Source organism: Callionymus lyra, chromosome 7, assembly GCF_982586985.1.
Source record: "Callionymus lyra chromosome 7, fCalLyr1.hap1.1, whole genome shotgun sequence".
Classification (NCBI taxonomy): domain Eukaryota; kingdom Metazoa; phylum Chordata; class Actinopteri; order Syngnathiformes; family Callionymidae; genus Callionymus; species Callionymus lyra.
The window spans coordinates 132,501-160,000 of NC_141824.1; the positions used below are offsets into that span (position 1 = coordinate 132,501).

General features: G+C 47.3%; 3 protein-coding genes and 1 long non-coding RNA gene across 4 annotated transcripts in view; 2 read left to right on the forward strand and 2 right to left on the reverse strand.

Annotated features, from left to right (window-relative positions):
* LOC148074567 (zona pellucida-like domain-containing protein 1) overlaps nucleotides 1–20,267 on the forward strand; it is a 22,680-nt gene extending 2,413 nt beyond the window's left edge. The window contains exons 6-10 of the mRNA XM_087796058.1: nucleotides 5,973–6,056; nucleotides 19,541–19,712; nucleotides 19,871–19,970; nucleotides 20,031–20,060; nucleotides 20,122–20,267. Coding sequence (XP_087652184.1) covers nucleotides 5,973–6,056; nucleotides 19,541–19,712; nucleotides 19,871–19,970; nucleotides 20,031–20,060; nucleotides 20,122–20,267 — 532 coding nt within the window. The remainder of the gene's footprint in view (nucleotides 1–5,972; nucleotides 6,057–19,540; nucleotides 19,713–19,870; nucleotides 19,971–20,030; nucleotides 20,061–20,121) is intronic.
* LOC148074568 (uncharacterized) lies at nucleotides 14,720–16,739 on the reverse strand. Its single transcript, XR_015711883.1, has 3 exons — nucleotides 16,712–16,739; nucleotides 16,519–16,549; nucleotides 14,720–14,775 (listed from the first exon to the last, which is right to left on the reverse strand). It is a non-coding gene; the product is annotated as an uncharacterized LOC148074568 (long non-coding RNA).
* A 414-nt stretch (nucleotides 20,268–20,681) lies between the features above and the next one.
* Nucleotides 20,682–22,520, reverse strand: LOC148074569 (uncharacterized). The gene is made up of 3 exons (XM_087796494.1): nucleotides 22,424–22,520; nucleotides 22,286–22,367; nucleotides 20,682–21,606 (listed from the first exon to the last, which is right to left on the reverse strand). Exons 1-3 carry the CDS (start codon nucleotides 22,470–22,472, stop codon nucleotides 20,862–20,864), a joined length of 876 nt encoding a protein of 291 aa, XP_087652620.1. The 5' UTR covers nucleotides 22,473–22,520; the 3' UTR covers nucleotides 20,682–20,861.
* Nucleotides 22,521–24,808: 2,288 nt separating this feature from the next.
* Nucleotides 24,809–27,500, forward strand: part of LOC148074570 (uncharacterized) — a 104,800-nt gene continuing 102,108 nt past the window's right edge. The window contains exons 1-4 of the mRNA XM_087796060.1: nucleotides 24,809–24,840; nucleotides 25,173–25,237; nucleotides 26,326–26,549; nucleotides 26,794–26,952. Coding sequence (XP_087652186.1) covers nucleotides 24,809–24,840; nucleotides 25,173–25,237; nucleotides 26,326–26,549; nucleotides 26,794–26,952 — 480 coding nt within the window. The remainder of the gene's footprint in view (nucleotides 24,841–25,172; nucleotides 25,238–26,325; nucleotides 26,550–26,793; nucleotides 26,953–27,500) is intronic.

The window sequence follows — 27,500 nt, forward strand, 5'->3', positions numbered from 1 at the left end:
TAATATTGAATCTACCTCAATAATATTGAATCTACCTCAATAATAATGAATCTACATCAATAATATTGAATCTACCTCAATAATATTGAATCTACCACAATAATAATGAATCTACATCAATAATATTGAATCTACATCAATAATATTGAATCTACATCAATAATATTGAATCTACCTCAATAATAATGAATCTACATCAATAATATTGAATCTACCTCAATAATATTGAATCTACATCAATTATATTGAATCTACCTCAATAATATTGAATCTACATCAATAATATTGAATCTACATCAATAATATTGAATCTACCACAATAATATTGAATCTACATCAATAATATTGAATCTTCATCAATAATATTGAATCTACCACAATAATATTGAATCTACATCAATAATATTGAATCTACCTCAATAATATTGAATCTACATCAATAATATTGAATCTTCATCAATAATATTGAATCTACCACAATAATATTGAATCTACCACAATAATATTGAATCTACATCACTAATATTGAATCTACATCAATAATATTGAATCTACCTCAATAATAATGAATCTACATCAATAATATTGAATCTACCTCAATAATATTGAATCTACATCAATAATATTGAATCTACATCAATATTATTGAATCTACCACAATAATAATGAATCTACATCAATAATATTGAATCTACATCAATAATATTGAATCTACATCAATAATATTGAATCTACCACAATAATATTGAATCTACATCAATAATATTGAATCCACATCAATAATATTGAATCTACATCAATAATATTGAATCTACATCAATAATATTGAATCTACATCAATAATATTGAATCTACATCAATAATATTGAATTACACCATTTAGTCGCTGAATATAATGATTATTTTCTTCAGCATAAGACCTTCACATTAAGACACAAATAACTTATATACATATAATTATCTACCTTAAGTTGAACTTAAGTTTATGTGTTGTTGTGATGTGTAACTCTATTGTATCATCAGTGTGTGTTGTTGTGATGTGTGACTCTATTGTATCATTAGTGTCTGTGTGTTGTTGTGATGTGTGACTCTATTGTATCATTAGTGTCTGTGTGTTGTTGTGATGTGTGACTCTATTGTTTCATCAGCGTGTAACCCCTGAGTTATCTATCATAACCTCAGGTTCTACGAGTTGGTGCGAAGCCCTCTAACGGCTTCGCTATTGGTTTACCCCGAGGCACCGCCTCGTCTCTGAGAAAGCTTAATGAACTCGCCACCCAGCAGGGGGCAGTCCACTTCCTATAAAGGCGGGAAGCACCCGCCGCACTTTCTCCAACTGAAACTCAGCGAGAAGGGCGGCCGCTGGGCGACGAGGTTAGAGGGCTTCGCACCAACTCGTAGAACCTGAGGTTATGATAGATAACTCAGGGGTTCTACGTCATTGGTGCTCCGCCCTCTAATGGCTTCGCTATTGGTTTAACCCAAAGGCGAAGCCTGACGGGATAAATGTACCCCCAGCTGGACGCCGCTCCTGAAGAGGCATCGCTAGGGCCCCGCCGGCCCAGGATCCAAATCCACTGGAGCAGTGGGCCCTGAGGGGGGCACAGCAGCGCTCAAAACCGTATGAGCTACTGATCCAGCCGTTACGTTCGAGCCCAAGAGGCAGCTGAGCATGAAGGTCGTCGCCCGGAACAAGGAACTCAGAATCTTTGGGCGGAACGCTGGGTTAGGACGCAAAGACACCGAAGACTCCTCGACGCCAAAGGAAAGACACTCAGGGCTAATGGAGAGGGCACAAAGCTCACTTGCTCTCTTCGTGGTTGTTAGTGCCAGAAGGAGCGATACCTTGAAAGACAAGATATCCAGTGGGACTTGGTCAAGAGGCTCGAAGGTCGGGCCTGTGAGAGAGATCCCACTGAGGGCTGGAAGGCCTTGCAGGAGGTCGAAGCCTGCAGGCACCCCGCAGGAAACGTGCCACCAAGGGGTGGGCGCGAACCGAAGCACCCTCAAAACCGACATGCCTCGTCGCTATGGCTGATGCGAACACTCTCAGTTTCGCCACAGTCCGCCCGTTATCCAGCAAATGTTGCAGGATAGCGGAGACCAAAACAAGAGCTGGGGTCCAAGGACCTGTCTGAACACCAGCGGGAGAAAATCCCCCACTTTGAGGCATAAAGCCTGCGTGTTGACGGGGCCCGGGCGTTCTCCAGAGACCAGATCTCACTCGCCACTGCCTCGGACAGACCCCATTCGTCCTGGAGGCCCCCCTCGACAGTCTGTCTGCTACTGCGTTCAGCTCGCCAGGTACGTGCTGAGCTCTGAGCGAAAGCAGGCCTGACCCGAGGTGCCTCCCCAACCTGTCAGAGAAGCGTCTGTAAACACTTGAGTGTAACGAAGGACGCAACCCAATGGAACTCTCCGCCTGAGGTTGGCTAGAGAGTTCCAAAACTGGATGTCCTGCAAAACCCGAGCGGGAAGGCGCACTTCCCGACCTCTTTCCCGCTTGAGGTCTAGCTTGAGACGACCAAATCATCTCTGAAGCTCCCTCATGTGCAGCAAGCCCAGCCGAACTACCGTGTGGGCTGCTGCCATGAGCCCCAGGAGGGACATAACAGTGCCTGCTGTTGTCACGTGACACCGAGCTTCCAGCAACTGTGTTGTCAGTCGGAGAATGGGCTGGATACGCACGTCCGGGAGGCGCGCGTATCCCTCCTCCGAGTTCAACAGTACCCCCAGGTAAACTAACTGTTGAACTGGAGTCAGAGCGCTCTTGCTGAGGTTCACTGTGAACCCCAGGGTGGCAATATGGCTCAACACCTTCTGTGTGTGAGCGTAACTTTCTGCCTCTGACCTGGCAAGGATCAACCAGTCGTCCAGATAGGTCAACATCCTTACCCCACTCACTCTCAATGGCTCCACTGCCGCTTCCACACACTTGGTGAAGGTCCTGTGTGCCAGAGAGTAGCCGAACGGGAGTCGAGTGTATTGAAACACCCGACCCTCGAGGGCGAAACGCAAGTACTTTCGATGTCTCTTGACTATCGGAATGTGAAAGTACGCGTCGGTCAGGTCGATAGATGTCATCCAATCTCCTGGACTTACACTTGAAAGTAGTTTCTTGACCGTCAACATGCGAAACGGGCGGGTAGCTATGAACTTGTTCAAATAGCTGAGGTCCAGAATGGGCCTCCAACCCCCGGTCTTCTTCGCCACGAGGAAGTACCGGGAGTAAAACTCTGTCATCATCTCGGCTGCAGGGACCAGTTCTACGACCTCCTTCTGCAGCAGAGTAGACACCTCGTTCCTCAAACAGGATAATTTCTCCTGCTCCGCCATACGCGTCCAGAGAATCCCTGAAAAACGCAGGGGTTGACGGGCAAATTGTAGTGCAATTGTAGCGTCTACGGCCCGGGGGGCATCACACAAGCCGCGTCTCTATCTCTTGAATCCACAGAGCATGTACTCGAGTTGGATTCACTAGAACCCCCACTCTCATACATAAAATCCGGCTCTGTGGGAGAAGCGCGCAAGTGCGCGTGAGACACCTCAGATGCGCGTTGTGCGTGTTCCCTTCCCCCCCCGGAAGTCTTCCCAACTCCCTGAGCACTTCTTAGTGTCACCGGAGCTGACAAAACCCGCGATGTGGAGGAATGTGCTGGAAAATTAAACCGGAGCTGAAGTGAGTTAGGTCGCGCGCGCGTCGGCACCGCAACACTCACCAGGTCCCGTACATTCTCAAGCCCCGCTGGCGGTCCAGACCTGCTCGTCACTCGTGAGATCCGACCGCCACGCACCTCTCCAGTTGATCGACCAGACGGGACGGAAGTTCCTCGCCCTCGCCTGGTCTCAGGACGGCGAGAAAACTCGCGCGTAAAAACACCAGGTTGCGTCAGTTCCATGGCGTTTCTCCGCCGCCAAACGTGACATCCTCCACGGTGCCAGTGCTTGTAGACAGCGCTGTGGGGGAAGGAACAACCTCCGGTCAACATGTCCGGACTAGTTCCACTCACCTCATCAGCTGTCACGCTCTGTCGGGCACGAGCGCTGGTCGACGCGGAAGTAACCACAGCTGACTCAGCCGGTCTCGCGGACCTCTGCTCGTCTGTAAACAAAACACATGTGGTTGGAGTCTGCCCCTCATTCGTGTGGACAGACTCCGTTATTACAGTCTCGGCATGACCCGGGCGAAGGGGTTTAAACCCTCCTTCGAACTGTGTTCTGAGAGGAAACTCACGCCGTCTATGAACGGCGGAGCATGTTAGCTTAGCATTAGCGGCGAAAGTCTCTAATGACGCCTGTGAATACGTCACACTCACAGGCGGAAACACATGCACGCTACCAACATCTCTCTCAGAACGAACCACAGAAACGTCATACGTTTTCTTAGATTTATTTACATAAAGCCCTTTGAAAGAGTAGGGGGGGAGGAGGGCTCCCCCGAGAAGAAGCCTCGCCGCCTCTGCGTCCTCGCCGCCGCGGGTCCCTCGGTCTTCGCTGGCTCCGCTGCGGCTGCTGGCTCCCCGGCTCCCGCTGTGGATCCCGGCGACGCTCGCTCGTCGCCCGCCGCGGCTGTTGCCGTTGCTGCTGGTGCTGCTGGCTCTGGTGACGGTTTCCGAGCGCCGGACCCCCATCGCGCCTCGTCCTCACGCCCATGCAGGTGATGGCGGAGCTGCGCTGACTCCTGCTGCGCTGCCTCCTGCCGAGCCACGACGTTCCGGAGCTCCGGACCAAACAGAGAGTCCTCCGTTATGGGTCCGTCCAGGAGGAGCCTCCCGTCTCTCTCCGGCAGCGCTGTGGCCAGGTCTAGCCACAGGTGCCGGTGGCCCAGCTGTCCAGCGTCGCGTGGTCCCCCTCCCAGGATCGCGTACGCCTGTGACATCCGGAGGAGCGCAGCCACCGAGTCCTTGACTTCCTCCAACTCCGAAGGTCCAAGGTCGTCTCGGTGAGCCTGTCGAGCGCACCGCACAGGAGGGCGCGGCGTGCGCCGACGGGCCTCGTATGCTCCCCGTCTCCTACGGACCTCCTCGGGAAGCATACGGCAGGCCCCACAATCCGCAAACGCGTGATCCGGGCCTAGACAGACGAAGCAGAGAGCATGCGTGTCCCCCCTCCCCAGGGGAGTGTCACACGTCAGGCACAAAGACACATCTACGTCAACGTTCATGCTCACGTCCGTCATGCTGTATCCAGGAGCTTTCTCGCTGAGTTGAGAATGGAGAAAGTGCGGCGGGTGCTTCCCGCCTTTATAGGAAGTGGACTGCCCCCTGCTGGGTGGCGAGTTCATTAAGCTTTCTCAGAGACGAGGCGGTGCCTCGGGGTAAACCAATAGCGAAGCCGTTAGAGGGCGGAGCACCAATGACGTAGAACCCTAACTAGTATTGAGCTACATTTTCAGTGTCAAGTGTGTATTACTTTCACATGAATGAATAAAAACAAACATTAGTTTAAAGTCAACGTTTCTCTGACTTTGTTAACGACCTAGAGGGTAAATAAAGGAAATAAAGAACAGAACATGTTGTCTCTGTAAGGAGGTGTGGATTCACTCGCTTCTAATGTAGCAACAGGCGTTAGATCGTGACGAGCTTCATACTGAAGAACATACATGCAGAAGTGCAGCCAGAGGAGGGCAGCACTGAGCTCTGTGTTCAGGAAACACTTCACGTCCTTTCAATAGTTTTCTTGTACTCTTGTGTTCTTGTATTGATGTCATCAGTTGAAGTTTAAATAATGAACATTTACTTCAAAACTTTGGTTAAAGAAAAGTAATTGTATAGACAATAACATTTAAATATCTAGTTAAGAAAATAAGTTTAAATCCCTTTAAATACACATTTTAATTTCAATTCTTTAGGTTTGTAGAACCTTTGAAGGTAATTGATTTCGAAACAGGATTTTGGTTCAATTTTGAAAGATTTTCCTGCCTTTGGAGAAACTTTATAATGAAGTTGATATTCAAGCGTCTCTTCCTGCAGCTTCTATGTGTTGATGGATCATTGTTTCGCCACACCGAGCGCCTACAACATGTCACAGACGGAAGTACACAATTTCTTCACAGGGTGAGTGACGGCAACACACTACACACACATCAACACACTCCAGACACGTCAACACACCTCACACACGTCAACACACTTCAGACACGTCAACACACTTCACACACATCAACACACTCCAGACACGTCAACACACCTCACACACGTCAACACACTTCAGACACGTCAACACACTTCAGACACGTCAACACACCTCATACACGTCAACACATCTCACACACATCAACACACTACAGACACGTCAACACACTACAGACACGTCAACACACTCCAGACACGTCAACACACTCCAGACACGTCAACACACTACAGACACGTCAACACACTTCAGACACGTCAACACACTACAGACACGTCAACACACTCCAGACACGTCAACACACTCCAGACACGTCAACACACTACACGCACGTTGAAACACTTCAGTCATGTCAACACACTACAGACACGTCAACACACTTCACACACATAAACACACTCCAGACACGTCAACACACCTCACACACGTCAACACACTTCAGACACGTCAACACACTTCACACACATCAACACACTCCAGACACGTCAACACACCTCACACACGTCAACACACTTCAGACACGTCAACACACTTCAGACACGTCAACACACTTCACACACGTCAACACACCTCACACACGTCAACACACCTCACACACGTCAACACACTACAGACACTTCAACACTCTTCAGACACGTCAACACACTTCACACACGTCAACACACCTCACACACGTCAACACACCTCACACACGTCAACACACGTCAACACACGTCAACACACCTCACACACGTCAACACACCTCACACACGTCAACACACCTCACACACGTCAACACACCTCACACACGTCAACACACTACAGGCACTTCAACACACTTCAGACACGTCAACACACTTCACACACGTCAACACACCTCACACACGTCAACACACCTCACACACGTCAACACACTACAGACACTTCAACACTCTTCAGACACGTCAACACACTTCACACACGTCAATACACCTCACACACGTCAACACACCTCACACACGTCAACACACGTCAACACACGTCAACACACCTCACACACGTCAACACACCTCACACACGTCAACACACCTCACACACGTCAACACACCTCACACACGTCAACACACTTAAGACACGTCAACACACTTCAGACACGTCAACACACTTCACACACGTCAACACACCTCACACACGTCAACACACGTCAACACACGTCAACACACCTCACATACTTCAGACACGTCAACACACCTCACACACGTCAACACACCTCACACACATCAACACACTACAGACACGTCAACACACTACAGACACGTCAACACACTCCAGACACGTCAACACACTCCAGACACGTCAACACACTACAGACACGTCAACACACTTCAGACACGTCAACACACTACAGACACGTCAACACACTCCAGACACGTCAACACACTCCAGACACGTCAACACACTCCAGACACGTCAACACACTCCAGACACGTCAACACACTCCAGACACGTCAACACACTACACGCACGTTGACACACTTCAGTCACGTCAACACACTACAGACACGTCAACACACTACAGACACGTCAACACACTACAGACACGTCAACACACTTCACACACATCAACACACTCCAGACACGTCAACACACCTCACACACGTCAACACACTTCAGACACGTCAACACACTTCACACACATCAACACACTCCAGACGCGTCAACACACCTCACACACGTCAACACACTTCAGACACGTCAAAACACTTCACACACGTCAACACACCTCACACACGTCAACACACCTCACACACGTCAAAACACTACAGACACTTCAACACTCTTCAGACACGTCAACACACTTCACACACGTCAACACACCTCACACACGTCAACACACCTCACACACGTCAACACACGTCAACACACGTCAACACACCTCACACACGTCAACACATCTCACACACGTCAACACACCTCATACACATCAACACACGTCAACATACCTCACACACATCAACACACGTCAACACACCTCACACACGTCAACACACCTCACACACGTCAACACACCTCACACACGTCAACACACCTCACACACGTCAACACACCTCACACACGTCAACACACCTCACACATGTCAACACACGTCAACACACCTCACACACATCAACACACCTCACACACGTCAACACACGTCAACACACCTCACACACATCAACACACCTCAAATACGTCAACACACCTCACACACGTCAACACACTTCACACACATCAACACACTACAGACACGTCAACACACCTCACACAGGTCAACACACTACAGACACTTCAACACTCTTCAGACACATCAACACACTTCACACACGTCAACACACCTCACACACGTCAACACACCTCACACACGTCAACACACGTCAACACACGTCAACACACCTCACACACGTCAACACACCTCACACACGTCAACACACCTCACACACGTCAACACACGTCAACACACCTCACACACATCAACACACGTCAACACACCTCACACACGTCAACACACGTCAACACACGTCAACACACCTCACACACGTAAACACACCTCACACACGTCAACACACCTCACACACGTCAACACACGTCAACACACATCAACACACGTCAACACACTACAGACACGTCAACACACTCCAGACACGTCAACACACTCCAGACACGTCAACACACTACAGACACGTCAACACACTTCAGACACGTCAACACACTACAGACACGTCAACACACTCCAGACACGTCAACACACTACACGCACGTTGAAACACTTCAGTCATGTCAACACACTACAGACACGTCAACACACTACAGACACGTCAACACACTACATACACGTCAACACACTTCACACACATCAACACACTCCAGACACGTCAACACACCTCACACACGTCAACACACTTCAGACACGTCAACACACTTCACACACATCAACACACTCCAGACACGTCAACACACCTCACACACGTCAACACACTTCAGACACGTCAACACACTTCAGACACGTCAACACACTTCACACACGTCAACACACCTCACACACTTCAACACACCTCACACACGTCAACACACTACAGACACTTCAACACTCTTCAGACATGTCAACACACCTCACACACATCAACACACTACAGACACGTCAACACACTATAGACACGTCAACACACTCCAGACACGTCAACACACTCCAGACACGTCAACACGCTACAGACACGTCAACACACTTCAGACACGTCAACACACTCCAGACACGTCAACACACTCCAGACACGTCAACACACTACACGCACGTTGACACACTTCAGTCACGTCAACACACTACAGACAAGTCAACAGACTACAGACACGTCAACACACTACAGACACGTCAACACACTACAGACACGTCAACACACTTCACACACATCAACACACTCCAGACACGTCAACACACCTCACACACGTCAACACACTTCAGACACGTCAACACACTTCACACACGTCAACACACTCCAGACACGTCAACACACCTCACACACGTCAACACACTTCAGACACGTCAAAACACTTCACACACGTCAACACACCTCACACACGTCAACACACCTGACACACGTAAAAACACTTCAGACACGTCAACACACTTCACACACGTCAACACACCTCACACACGTCAACACACCTCACACACGTCAACACACTACAGACACTTCAACACTCTTCAGACACGTCAACACACTTCACACACGTCAACACACCTCACACACGTCAACACACCTCACACACGTCAACACACGTCAACACACCTCACACACTTCAACACACCTCACACATGTCAACACACACCTCACACACGTCAACACACCTCACACACTTCAACACACCTCACACATGTCAACACACGTCAACACACCTCACACACGTCAACACACCTCACACACTTCAACACACCTCACACACGTCAACACACGTCAGCTCACCTCACACACGTCAACACACATCAACACACGTCAACACACCTCACACACTTCAACACACCTCACACATGTCAACACACGTCAACACACCTCACACACGTCAACACACGTCAACACACCTCACACACATCAACACACGTCAACACACCTCACACACGTCAACACACCTCACACACTTCAACACACCTCACACACGTCAACACACCTCACACACGTCAACACACCTCACACACTTCAACACACCTCACACATGTCAACACACGTCAACACACCTCACACACGTCAACACACGTCAACACACCTCACACACGTCAACACATCTCACACACGTCAACACACCTCATACACATCAACACACGTCAACATACCTCACACACATCAACACACGTCAACACACCTCACACACGTCAACACACCTCACACACGTCAACACACCTCACACACGTCAACACACCTCACACACGTCAACACACCTCACACACGTCAACACACCTCACACATGTCAACACACGTCAACACACCTCACACACATCAACACACCTCACACACGTCAACACACGTCAACACACCTCACACACATCAACACACCTCAAATACGTCAACACACCTCACACACGTCAACACACTTCACACACATCAACACACTACAGACACGTCAACACACCTCACACAGGTCAACACACTACAGACACTTCAACACTCTTCAGACACATCAACACACTTCACACACGTCAACACACCTCACACACGTCAACACACCTCACACACGTCAACACACGTCAACACACGTCAACACACCTCACACACGTCAACACACCTCACACACGTCAACACACCTCACACACGTCAACACACGTCAACACACCTCACACACATCAACACACGTCAACACACCTCACACACGTCAACACACGTCAACACACGTCAACACACCTCACACACGTAAACACACCTCACACACGTCAACACACCTCACACACGTCAACACACGTCAACACACATCAACACACGTCAACACACTACAGACACGTCAACACACTCCAGACACGTCAACACACTCCAGACACGTCAACACACTACAGACACGTCAACACACTTCAGACACGTCAACACACTACAGACACGTCAACACACTCCAGACACGTCAACACACTACACGCACGTTGAAACACTTCAGTCATGTCAACACACTACAGACACGTCAACACACTACAGACACGTCAACACACTACATACACGTCAACACACTTCACACACATCAACACACTCCAGACACGTCAACACACCTCACACACGTCAACACACTTCAGACACGTCAACACACTTCACACACATCAACACACTCCAGACACGTCAACACACCTCACACACGTCAACACACTTCAGACACGTCAACACACTTCAGACACGTCAACACACTTCACACACGTCAACACACCTCACACACTTCAACACACCTCACACACGTCAACACACTACAGACACTTCAACACTCTTCAGACATGTCAACACACCTCACACACATCAACACACTACAGACACGTCAACACACTATAGACACGTCAACACACTCCAGACACGTCAACACACTCCAGACACGTCAACACGCTACAGACACGTCAACACACTTCAGACACGTCAACACACTCCAGACACGTCAACACACTCCAGACACGTCAACACACTACACGCACGTTGACACACTTCAGTCACGTCAACACACTACAGACAAGTCAACAGACTACAGACACGTCAACACACTACAGACACGTCAACACACTACAGACACGTCAACACACTTCACACACATCAACACACTCCAGACACGTCAACACACCTCACACACGTCAACACACTTCAGACACGTCAACACACTTCACACACGTCAACACACTCCAGACACGTCAACACACCTCACACACGTCAACACACTTCAGACACGTCAAAACACTTCACACACGTCAACACACCTCACACACGTCAACACACCTGACACACGTAAAAACACTTCAGACACGTCAACACACTTCACACACGTCAACACACCTCACACACGTCAACACACCTCACACACGTCAACACACTACAGACACTTCAACACTCTTCAGACACGTCAACACACTTCACACACGTCAACACACCTCACACACGTCAACACACCTCACACACGTCAACACACGTCAACACACCTCACACACTTCAACACACCTCACACATGTCAACACACACCTCACACACGTCAACACACCTCACACACTTCAACACACCTCACACATGTCAACACACGTCAACACACCTCACACACGTCAACACACCTCACACACTTCAACACACCTCACACACGTCAACACACGTCAGCTCACCTCACACACGTCAACACACATCAACACACGTCAACACACCTCACACACTTCAACACACCTCACACATGTCAACACACGTCAACACACCTCACACACGTCAACACACGTCAACACACCTCACACACATCAACACACGTCAACACACCTCACACACGTCAACACACCTCACACACTTCAACACACCTCACACACGTCAACACACCTCACACACGTCAACACACCTCACACACTTCAACACACCTCACACATGTCAACACACGTCAACACACCTCACACACGTCAACACACCTCACACACGTCAACACACGTCAACACACCTCACACACGTCAACACACGTCAACACACCTCACACACATCAACACACCTCACACACGTCAACACACTTCAGACACGTCAACACACTTCACACACGTCAACACACCTCACACACTTCAACACACCTCACACACGTCAACACACTACAGACACTTCAACACTCTTCAGACACGTCAACACACCTCACACACATCAACACACTACAGACACGTCAACACACTACAGACACGTCAACACACTCCAGACACGTCAACACACTCCAGACACGTCAACACGCTACAGACAGGTCAACACACTTCAGACACGTCAACACACTACAGACACGTCAACACACTCCAGACACGTCAACACACTCCAGACACGTCAACACACTACACGCACGTTGACACACTTCAGTCACGTCAACACACTACAGACAAGTCAACAGACTACAGACACGTCAACACACTACAGACACGTCAACACACAACAGACACGTCAACACACTTCACACACATCAACACACTCCAGACACGTCAACACACCTCACACACGTCAACACACTTCAGACACGTCAACACACTTCACACACATCAACACACTCCAGACACGTCAACACACCTCACACACGTCAACACACTTCAGACACGTCAAAACACTTCACACACGTCAACACACCTCACACACGTCAACACACCTGACACACGTCAAAACACTTCAGACACGTCAACACACTTCACACACGTCAACACACCTCACACACGTCAACACACCTCACACACGTCAACACACTACAGACACTTCAACACTCTTCAGACACGTCAACACACTTCACACACGTCAACACACCTCACACACGTCAACACACCTCACACACGTCAACACACCTCACACACTTCAACACACCTCACACATGTCAACACACGTCAACACACCTCACACACGTCAACACACCTCACACACGTCAACACACGTCAACACACCTCACACACGTCAACACACGTCAACACACCTCACACACATCAACACACCTCACACACGTCAACACACTTCACACACATCAACACACTACAGACACGTCAACACACCTCACACAGGTCAACACACTACAGACACTTCAACACTCTTCAGACACGTCAACACACTTCACACACGTCAACACACCTCACACACGTCAACACAACTCACACACGTCAACACACCTCACACACGTCAACACATGTCAACACACCTCACACACATCAACACACGTCAACACACCTCACACACGTCAACACACGTCAACACACCTCACACACGTCAACACACCTCACACACGTCAACACACCTCACACACGTCAACACACGTCAACACACCTCACACACATCAACACACGTCAACACACCTCACACACGTCAACACACCTCACACACGTCAACACACCTCACACACTTCAACACACCTCACACACGTCAACACACGTCAGCTCACCTCACACACGTCAACACACATCAACTAACGTCAACACACCTCACACACGTCAACACACCTCACACACTTCAACACACCTCACACATGTCAACACACGTCAACACACCTCACACACGTAAACACACCTCACACACGTCAACACACGTCAACACACCTCACACACATCAACACACCTCACATACGTCAACACACCTCACACACGTCAACACACTTCACACACATCAACACACTACAGACACGTCAACACACCTCACACAGGTCAACACACGTCAACACACCTCACACACGTCAACAAACCTCACACACGTCAACACACTTCACACACATCAACACACTACAGACACGTCAACACACCTCACACACGTCAACACACCTCACACACATCAACACACCTCACACACACACACCTCACACACCTTACACACACACACCTCACACACACACACCTCACACACACACCTCACACACACACACACTCACACACCTCACACACACACACCTCACACACACACCTCACACACACCTCACACACACACACCTCACACACTCACACACACACACCTCACACACCTCACACACACACACCTCACACACACACACCTCACACACCTCACACATACACACCTCACACACACACCTCACACACACCTCACACACACACACCACACACACACACACCTCACACACCTCACACACACCTCACACACACACACCTCACACACACCTCACACACACCTCACACACACCTCACACACACACACCTCACACACACACACCTCACACATACACACCTCACACACACACACCTCACACACCTCACACACCTCACACACACACACCTCACACACACACACCTCTCACACACACACCTCACACACACACACCTCACACACCTCACACACACACTCCACACACACACCTCACAGACACACCTCACACACACACACCTCACACACACACCTCACACACACACTCCACACACACACCTCACACACACACCTCACACACACACACCTCACACACCTCACACACACACACCTCACACACACACACACCTCACACACCTCACACACACACACACCTCACACACCTCACACACACACACACCTCACACACACACACACACCTCTCACACACACACCTCACACACACACACCTCAAACACACACTCCACACACACACCTCACACACACACCTCACATACACACATCTCACACACACACACCTCACACACACACACCTCACACACACACACCTCACACACACACACACACACACACACATACACACCTCACACACCTCACACACACACACCTCACACACACACACCTCACACACCTCACACACACACCTCACACACACCTCACACACACACACCTCACACATACACACCTCACACACACACACACCTCACACACCTCACACACACACCTTACACACACCTCACACACACACCTCACACATACACACCTCACACACACACACCTCACACACCTCACACACACACTCCACACACACACCTCACACACACACCTCACACACATACACCTCACACACACACACCTCACACACACACATCACACACACACACCTCACACACACACACACCTCACACACCTCCCACACACACACACACCTCACACACACACACCTCACACACCTCACACACACACCTCACAGACCTCACACACACACCTCACACACACACACCTCACACACACACACACACACACACCTCACACACACACACCTCACACCCACACCTCACACACACACACACACACACACACACACCTCACACACACACCTCACACACACACACCTCACACACACACACACACACACACACACACCTCACACACACACACACACACACACACCTCACACACACACCTCACACACACACTCACACACCTCACACACACACCTCTCACACACCTCACACACACACCTCACACACACACCTCACACACACATCTCACACACACACACCTCACACACACCTCACACACACACCTCACACACACACCTCACACACACATCACACACACACACCTCACACACACACACCTCACACACACACACCTCACACACCTCACACACACACCTCACACACACACACCTCACACACCTCACACACACACACACCTCACACACACACACCTCACACACACACCTCACACACACACACCTCACACACCTCACACACACCTCACACACACCTCACACACACACCTCACACACACACCTCACACACACACACCTCACACACACACACCTCACACACACACACACACCTCACACACACTCACACACACACCTCACACACACACACCTCACACACACACACCTCACACACACACACAAACCTCACACACACACACACACCTCTCACACACACACACACACCTCACACACACACACCTCACACACACACCTCACACACACACACACCTCACACACACACACCTCACACACACCTCACACACACACACACACACCTCACACACACACACACACACACCTCACACACACACCTCACACACACACCTCACACACACACCTCACACACACACACACACCTCACACACACACACCTCACACACACACACCTCACACACACACACCTCACACACACACACACCTCACACACCTCACACACATACACCTCACACACACACACCTCACACACACACACACCTCACACACCTCACACACACACACCTCACACACACACCTCACACACACACACCTCACACACACACCTCACACACACACACCTCACACACACACCTCACACACACACCTCACACACACACCTCACACACACATCACACACACACACCTCACACACACACACCTCACACACACACACCTCACACACACACCTCACACACACACACCTCGCACACACACCTCACACACACACACACCTCACACACACACACCTCACACACACACCTCACACACACACACCTCACACACCTCACACACACACACACACACCTCACACACACACCTCACACACACACACCTCACACACCTCACACACACACACACACACCTCACACACACACCTCACACACACACACACACCTCACACACACACACCTCACACACACACCTCACACACACCCTCACACACCTCACACACACACACCTCACACACACACCTCACACACACACCTCACACACACACACCTCACACACACACACACCTCACACACCTCACACACACACACCTCACACACACACCTCACACACACACACCTCACACACACACCTCACACACACACACCTCACACACACCTCACACACACACCTCACACACACACCTCACACACACATCACACACACACACCTCACACACACACACCTCACACACCTCACACACACACCTCACACACACACACCTCACACACACACCTCACACACACACACACCTCACACACCTCACACACACACACCTCACACACACACCTCACACACACACACCTCACACACCTCACACACACCTCACACACACACACACACACCTCACACACACACCTCACACCCCACACACACACACACCTCACACACACACACCTCACACACACACACACACCTCACACACACTCACACACACACCTCACACACACACACCTCACACACACACCTCACACACACACACCTCACACACACACACACACACACCTCACACACACACACACACACACCTCTCACACACACACACACACCTCACACACACACACCTCACACACACACCTCACACACACCTCACACACACACACACACACCTCACACATACACCTCACACACACACACACACACACACACACACACACACCTCTCACACACACACACCTCACACACACACACACACCTCACACACACCTCACACACACACACACACACCTCACACACACACCTCACACACACACTCACACACCTCTCACACACACACACCTCACACACCTCACACACACACACCTCACACACACACCTCACACACACACACCTCACACACCTCACACACACACACCTCACACACACACACCTCACACACACACCTCACACACACACACACACCTCACACACACACACCTCACACACACACCTCACACACACCTCACACACCTCACACACACACCTCACACACACACACCTCACACACACACCTCACACACACCTCACACACACACACCTCACACACACACACACCTCACACACCTCACACACACACACCTCACACACACACCTCACACACACACACCTCACACACACACCTCACACACACACACCTCACACACACCTCACACACACACCTCACACACACACCTCACACACACATCACACACACACACCTCACACACACACACCTCACACACACCTCACACACCTCACACACACACCTCACACACACACACCTCACACACACACCTCACACACACACACACCTCACACACCTCACACACACACACCTCACACACACACCTCACACACACACACCTCACACACCTCACACACACCTCACACACACACACACACACCTCACACACACACCTCACACCCACACACACACACACCTCACACACACACACCTCACACACACACACACACCTCACACACACTCACACACACACCTCACACACACACACCTCACACACACACCTCACACACACACACCTCACACACACACACACACACACCTCACACACACACACACACACACACCTCTCACACACACACACACACCTCACACACACACACCTCACACACACACCTCACACACACACACACACCTCACACACACCTCACACACACACACACACACCTCACACATACACCTCACACACACACACACACACACACACACACCTCTCACACACACACACACACCTCACACACACACACCTCACACACACACCTCACACACACACACACACCTCACACACACCTCACACACACACACACACACCTCACACACACACCTCACACACACACTCACACACCTCACACACACACACACCTCACACACCTCACACACACACACCTCACACACACACACCTCACACACCTCACACACACACACCTCACACACACACACCTCACACACACACCTCACACACACACACACACCTCACACACACACCTCACACACACACACACACACACACCTCACACACACACACCTCACACACACACACACACCTCACACACACTCACACACACACCTCACACACACACACCTCACACACACACCTCACACACCTCACACACACACACCTCACACACACACTAACACTAACCCTACCCTCCTCAGATGCTCAGTGAGCTCCATGACGACGGTGCCTCTCAACGGTCGAGCCACAAGCGCTCACTTCTATTTCCAGGCCTTTCGTTTCGTTCAACACAGAAACCAGGTCAAGTCCAGCATCTACTTGCACTGCATCCTGAGACTGTGTGAACCCAGCAAGTGTCAGGAGCTGCTGAACGTACGCTTGTCAAACATCACTTCAACACGATCAAACATTTAAGATGTTTATGTTAATACAGAAAATTCAAGTTAAGAAATGATTAAAAGGTTCCAAATCTACAACTTTAATAATTATACTCTAATGAAAATATGCAAGAAAGTGTGTTGATGTTCCAGGCGTGCAATAACAGAAAGAAACGATCTGTGGCTGCGTTCGGAGAGGAGAGCGGCGCCTCCACCACCATCTCTGTGGGTCCGCTCTACACGGCAGCAGAAGGTATTCCATCAGCAGCTCTGATCACAACACATTCACATCTTCTTGTTTCTCTCCATGAAGACGACGCTTCCTCGGCGCCGCTGGAGACGAGTATGTTGGGCTCGTGTCGCTCGACCTCGTCTGTTGGAACGAAGTGTTTTCTTGTGTTCAGGCAGCGACTCTGCGCAGGACGAGCAGCTGAACCCGGCGGGTCTGGCTGTGGGCGTCGTCCTGGGATCGGCCGCCGCCGTCATGCTCGTGCTCGGAGGCTGGTTCGTGGTCCAGAAGTTTTATTTTGCTGGAGGAGCTTTTCACTGACGCCTGTTCATTTGTTAACAAAGATTAGTTTCTTTTAAATCAACCTTGTTTCAAATTTAAATCTAGTCGTGCATCTAAAATAGAAGGAGAACCTCGTGAAGAACAGATCCTGGAATCTTTTGATGGAATTGTTCGTGTTTTTTGACAAGAAGACGATGAAACGATGAATCGCTGAAATTAAACTTTTGTTTTCATTCATCATCGCAAAATAATAAAGACTTTTTGGATCATAGTATCACTGATTCACAGACAGACTCCAGTGTGTAAAGAATGTTAATATAAAAAAACAAAAACATTTATTTTCTTTTGGAAAGTGGAGAATTATTTATCAGTTTATGTTTTGATTCATAAAAAACATTCTTATTAAGTGTATTTATTGCTAAAGACATCAAAGGTTAACTTGTGTGTATTTAATATAGCAGAATTGATCACCATTATAACCAAAAGTTTTTAAGACGATATATTTTGTATTTCATAAAAAATAAAATATTATCAAACATAATACTGCGTGTTAAACTTCAAAAGACACGTTTGTAATAAACTATTTACAAGTTATTTACTGTGGTTTGAACAACAAAGAGCATCTTCAGGACTTCATGCAACCGAGCGAAGAATGTCTTGAACGAGCGCCGAGAGTTGACCAGAGAAATCCTCCCGTAAGGATCCGCTGGACTGTGGGTTCCAGGCCTCGTCCTCCAGACCCACAAACAGACCCTCAAACTGGCCCGGCAGTGTCTGGAAGTGGAGGTCTGCAGCTTGACAGAACTCTTCAAGACTGGCCACGGCTCTGGATGGAACCAGAAGTTCTGCTTGAAGCTGCCTCTTCAGAACCTCCCTCTGGTCCTCGATCTCCTGCTTCACTGAGCTCACCTTCTGCTGCAGCCTGAGGCTCAACTTCTCCAAGAGCTCCTTCCTGGTTTCCTGGCCCTCGCACTTGTCCTTCAGACCATCTATTATCCCGCTGGTCTTCTGCTCAAAGTCACTGATGATGTCAGCCGGCCTGGAGCTGGTCCAATAGGAGTCTGGACCGTCAGATCCTGCCTGGACTTCTTCTGCGTCCAAGTCCTGCAGATGTTTCCTCAGGCGTCGGCACAGGCTCCGGCTGCTGCCTCTGAGGGCGTCCTGGAGCTGGTGGGCGAGAGAAGACAAACGCTGCTTCACGTCCACGACAGCGGCGTCTGGACGAGCAGAAGACGAAGCCAGTCGACCTCTCAACTCGTGCAGCTGCAGACGCAGACGACTGCGCAGACGCTCCGACTCCAGCAGCAGTTTGCGGTTCATCTCGTCGAGGTCTTGACTGTAGAGGTCGCTGTTGCTGATGTGGCTCTTATAGACATTACTGGAAAAGAAAAATGCATCATAAAACATTATAAAAGCGGATTATATAAATAAACTGAAAAATCAAACACAAAAATTAAAACTCAAAGAGATAAAACGTTCATGATCTTGTGAAAGTTAAAAACTTGATAAAACAAATTCCTAAAACCAAATGTTTATAATTATACTTAAAATCACTGTAGATTAGTTTCAAGCTTTTTTAAATAAGAATTTTTTTGTTTGTTTGTTTAAAGCTTTTTAGAATTTTAATTAACATGTAATTAATCTTATCTTATCTTTATTTCCTGGTAACTACCAGTAATTATGAGGTTATTTCAGGTGAATAACTTCAAATGAATGAATCAATGAAATCAATAGTATTGATAAAATGAATAATGAATAAGGCAAAATACTATCAAAGATATTAATAATCCCTTTATTTTTCTAAAGGTTGAAATGATTTTTATGTTTTGATTTGGACTTGAAAACTATTGTCAAAAAAGCAAAACAAACAAAAGATATTGAATATTGAAAATATGTATTGATTTCAAACAGACAGGTTTAAAAATAAAATATAATTCTAATGTTATAATATAAATAATTATATATATATATAATTAATATAATCTAATGATGAAAGCTACAAATAACTTTCAAAACTTTCAGTATTTTCTGTTAAGATTTCGTGGAGAAAAACGTACTCGACTTCCTTGAGCTGCGTCTTGTCGTGAACATGGTTTTCCTGCCAGGAAGTCTCTCTGACGCGGCGATGAAGCGGAAAAGCTGGAAAAAGAAAGGGTTGAATTCACTGCTTGTTGCCAGATGAGAGTAAAGATTACCTGAGACGGTCACGAGACACAACGCGATGATCACTATTTTCACGAGCATAGTTTCTGTGATGATCACGGAAAGTTAGAGTTGATAGATTTGTGGGGATTTTTGGTGAATATTGTCTCCACGAGTGGCTGAGGTCAGGACTGGAGCCGGTTCACTGCTCCACCACTTATAAAGGTCCGGTTATCAGAGACGCAGATCCTTGCCTGTGTCAACAGTCAACACGTGGAGGGTCACACACATGTCAGTGACACACACACTCAACACACTCATAAAAACTTCTAGTTACGATGAAGTCGATGATGTCATGTCAATGAGTTGGTTCTGGATTTAGATAAGCCCGAGAGTACGATAAGAAGTACTGTGAAATAAAGTTGCACAGATAGTAGGACTGGATTATTTTGGACTGTGAACAATGGATACTGAGGTCAATAAGTTCAATGTTTAAATGTAGACGCTTTTATTATGCAAATGAAAATCTTATGGTTATTTCCAACTGAGGAGAAACTTTGACTCGTCAATGTTGACTTTACAAGCGAAGACAGTCTTTTCAAATAAACACAGACAATGAGGTGAGATTCTGATCAACATTGAGTCTCATCACGTTTCCATCGTTCTTCCTTTTTCTTGAGACAGTTTGATAGAAGAGGAGAAAATATGGGCTAAAGTTGAATCTTTTCCTGTTAGATAAGTTAAGAGTCGCCAGTTCATAGTCCACAGCTAGTGACGAAAGATGTGGGTTATAGACTCCACCAAAGTCCATTTGACGTTTCAATACAATAACAATGGGATGTGAGACTTCAGGCTTTGTTGAAACAAACATATTCAGTTTCTAAACTATCTTTTATGAAAATAAAAAAGTGTCAGAATTGACTTGATTTGAGTCATGAAAAGCAGCCGAAAGAAATGATGGATCTTCACCTGTTTATTGGATTCTATCGAAGGCAAAAGTTATTCAGTGATAGATTTCCAAGAGTTTCTCTGAAGTTGTTTCAAATGGTCCCTCAGACGGTGTGAAGATGTTTTTACGCTTCTTATTATTCTCCGCCCGAGCAAAGCTGTGACGTACTTGAGTCAAATCATTAATCAGTTTCATGGAAGGATTGAGCAGCTCAGATGTTGGAATATGATCCGAGAGCTGCAGCTTCTCCCTCACGCCACGAGTCACTGAACCTCAGCTGATGAATCATTCAGATCCTCCTGATGCAACAAACTCTCCTCGACTTTCTCTTCTCCGTCCTGCAGCCTCGTCGACATGTTCGGACGAGATCAGATGAAGTTAAGAACTGTTCGGATGAGATCAGATGAAGAAAAGAACTGTTCGGATGAGATCAGATGAAGTTAAGAACTGTTCGGATGAGATCAGATGAAGAAAAGAAGTGTTCGGACGAGATCAGATGAAGAAAAGAACTGTTCGGATGAGATCAGATGAAGAAAATAACTGTTCGGACGAGATCAGATGAAGTTAAGAACTGTTCGGATGAGATCAGATGAAGTTAAGAACTGTTCGGATGAGATCAGATGAAGAAAAGAAGTGTTCGGATGAGATCAGATGAAGAAAAGAACTGTTCGGATGAGATCAGATGAAGAAAAGAACTGTTCGGACGAGATCAGATGAAGTTAAGAACTGTTCGGATGAGATCAGATGAAGAAAAAAACTGTTCGGACGAGATCAGATGAAGAAAAGAACTGTTCGGATGAGATCAGATGAAGAAAAGAACTGGTCGGACGAGATCAGATGAAGAAAAGAACTGTTCGGACGAGATCAGATGAAGAAAAGAACTGTTTGGATGAGATCAGATGAAGAAAATAACTGTTTGGATGAGATCAGATGAAGAAAAGAACTGTTCATTCTGGAGACGCAGATGATGGACCTGCAGCCTGTGAGGAACATTCTTCGTCTCATACTTTTGTTTTCCGTCGCCAGCGAGAGTCGCGTTGAGAGGAAAAGTCTCTGTGAAGCAGGTGCGTCAACTTCACTGATCCATCAACGCAGATGTTTGATTGGATCGTTCCATGTTTGATTAAAGCTTCATTGAAAGAGTAGAAATATCCATCAAGTGTCAAACTTATACACTATATGTATGCCCATACTTCAATTAATGCTAAAAGCTAATCAAAATATAAAGTAAATGACTAGCTTCATCTAAGAGATTAAACATTTGACAAACATTCACATCAATATTCACTCCAGACTGATTTACTGTTTCAAGACAAGCTTGGATCAGGATTAGATACGACACCAGTTATTAAAACATCTGTTGATCTGCAAATCACACCTTGAATCGTGGATCAAAGAACGAGGCGAGACACACCCGGGAAAGGGGGGTTAAGACGGAAACCCCGCCCGAGAACATTTGAATGATTAGATTACAAGAAAACAAATCAGGATGATCGGAATCTACAAGGAATCGGGACACAGGTAACTTGAAAGAACCATTTGGCCGGAAAGAGACGACCTCCCGGACCGGAAATTTGGCTTAAATATAGCGATGTTTCTACAGATCGGGATTTACTGCCCGAGGCTATTGACCTGTTCAGTTGCCGGGAGAACGTGTGTTCGATCGATCGTAAAGCTTGTATTTAGTTTGACTCGAAGCGGCGAATAAACGAGCCGTGACACTCTCTTGATCGTCCATCTTTCTCCACGAAGCGAAGCATTAAGAACCGAACAGGAAGTGACGGCATGTTGCAGCAACGGAACGGACTCGTGTTTTGACCGTTTTATGTCTGAGATCTTGTTCTCTTGGGCAGAAACAATCAAATCTCCGCAGAGACCTTTGAACGAGGGAAGAGAAAGGTGAGAAACACGAGTCAGTGTGAGACGTTAACCAATGATTCGGTTTTTAAGATGTTTCTCTATCGTTCTCAACATTTGAATGAGAAGAAATTCATTTAAAGTTTAGAAGTAATTTTTCAACATGTAACACAAGGTCATGAGACACGAACAGATCCCTTGAGATTTAGTTGTTTTTTCTAAAGGATCATGAAATACGTTGTTTTTTAAATAAAGGCATGTTTAACTATTTTGTTAAATCATTAAGTAAGTTAAGTTTGGTTCTTTCAGTTCAGATCAGTTCTGTTTAGTTTATTTATGTTTAGTTTTGTTCCTTTCAGTTCAGTTCAGTTTCGTTCATTTCAGTTCCGTTCGGTTCTGTTTAGTTTAGTTCAGTTTAGTTTTGTTCCTTTCAGATCAGTTCCGTTCTGTTCCGTTTAGTTTAGTTTAGTTTAGTTCCGTTTAGTTTCGTTTAGTTTCGTTTAGTTTTGTTTAGTTTTGTTTAGTTCCATTTAGTTCTGTTTAGTTTAGTTTAGTTTAGTTTAGGTCCGTTTAGTTCCGTTTAGTTCTATTTAGTTCCGTTTAGTTTAGTTGAGTTCCGTTCCGTTAAGTTTAGTTCCATTCCGTTCCGTTTAGTTTAGTTCCGTTCCGTTCCGTTCCGTTCCGTTCCGTTTAGTTTAGTTTAGTTTAGTTCCAATTAGTTCAGTTTAGTTCAGTTTAGTTTAGTTCTGTTTAGTTCCGTTTAGTTCCGTTTAGTTTCGTTCCGTTCAGTTTAGTTCCATTTAGTTCTGTTTAGTTTTGTTAATTTCGGTTCATTTCCATTCCATTCTGTTCCGTTTATTTTAGTTCAGTTTAGTTCCATTTAATTCTGTTCCGTTTAGTTTAGTTCAGTTTAGTTCCGTTTATTTCCATTTAGTTCTGTTCCGTTTAGTTTAGTTCAGTTTAGTTCCGTTTAGTTTTGTTAAGTTCAGTTAATTTCAGTTAATTTCCATTCTTTTCCGTTTAGTTCAGTTCATTTTAGTTGAGTTTAGTTCATTTTAGTTCAGTTCATTTCATTTCATTTCAGTTCAGTTCAGTTCAGTTCAGTTCAGTTCAGTTCACACTAGATGACCTTCTTCAAATCTTCCACAGGTCACTACTGTCCAGTGAGAGGCTCAGACGCGCTGCCGTGTCCGAAGGGAACCTACAACCCGAGAGCTGATGCTGTTTCTCCAGACTTGTGTCTGAAGTGTCCTCCTCACCACCATTGTCCACGCCAGGCCTCGTCGGCTCCTCTGCCCTGTGGCTCCGGGGCCGAGCAGCCGCTGACCGGTCAAGACAAATGCATGTGTCTGGGACAAGGACAAAGTTTTCAGGCAAGAAGTGGTTTACTCTTGATCTCAAGTCATTGTTGTTGTCATTCGTCGGCTGCTTCCCAGAAACCTGAACCGCAGCAATCTGTAGCTTCAAGCAGAACCACCTTCAGATCATGTTCTTCACGAGCTCTTGTTTCTTTGCTGTCGTCACTCGTGAAAAATGACTTCCTGAGAAGGTTGATGACCTTCAATAAAGCTAAAGACCAGAGTAGAAACGTCACAACTGTGGTTGATGCTTCCACAGAGCAGCGACAGCAGCTGCCAGTGTTCCCTGGACTTCCGGCCCACGACCCAGCAGGACCGGTGCGAGCACAGGCTCTACGACGTCTGCAGGGACGGACGCTCTCGCTCGCAGCACGGACGCTGCCTGGACCGGCGTGAGTGGATCCTGCTCTGCAGGAAGGTTGGTAGTTGAGCAACGACTCAAAGTGGATCAAAGGTGAAAGGATTTCGTGTCCGTTCTCACTTTGTTGCAGGAAGTTTATCTCGATTGTTGATCTTTGTTGGCAAACTGTTCACAGAACCAGTCGATCGATAACAATCATCGTCGAGCCTCAAGTCTCTAAACAATGATTTCAACGAAAGTTCAGTAAAAAACAGATCAAGTCTTAAGAAAGATTGTTGATATAATAAGAAAAAACACTTTATGAATAAAGTTTCTGTTCACTACTGTTCGTACTTCTGTGACGTCACGAGTCTTTATCTCATGTTTGCCTTCATGACTCATGACTCGTGACTCGTGAGCCTCAGAACTCTCGGCTCTTTAACCCTTCACCGAGTTAACACTGTCCAAACACCATCCTGTGGATCTAGAGTAAACACACAATTAAACACATTTAGTGATACACAAATATATCATATAATCATCGAATAATATACTGAATCCATTACAGTTCTAAGATATTTTAAAGCTTAAGTTAAGTAAAGTTCTTATTATGTATTATTTCTGCC

Excerpts from the sequence above, each read along its gene's own strand:
- LOC148074569 (XM_087796494.1), bottom strand. The coding sequence starts at position 22,472 with ATGCTCGTGAAAATAGTGATCATCGCGTTGTGTCTCGTGACCGTCTCA. Across the intron at positions 22,368-22,423 it reads GTGTCTCGTGACCGTCTCAG|CTTTTCCGCTTCATCGCCGC; the intron begins GTAATCTTTACT and ends TTCTTTTTCCAG. Across the intron at positions 21,607-22,285 it reads ACGCAGCTCAAGGAAGTCGA|TAATGTCTATAAGAGCCACA; the intron begins GTACGTTTTTCT and ends TTTCTTTTCCAG.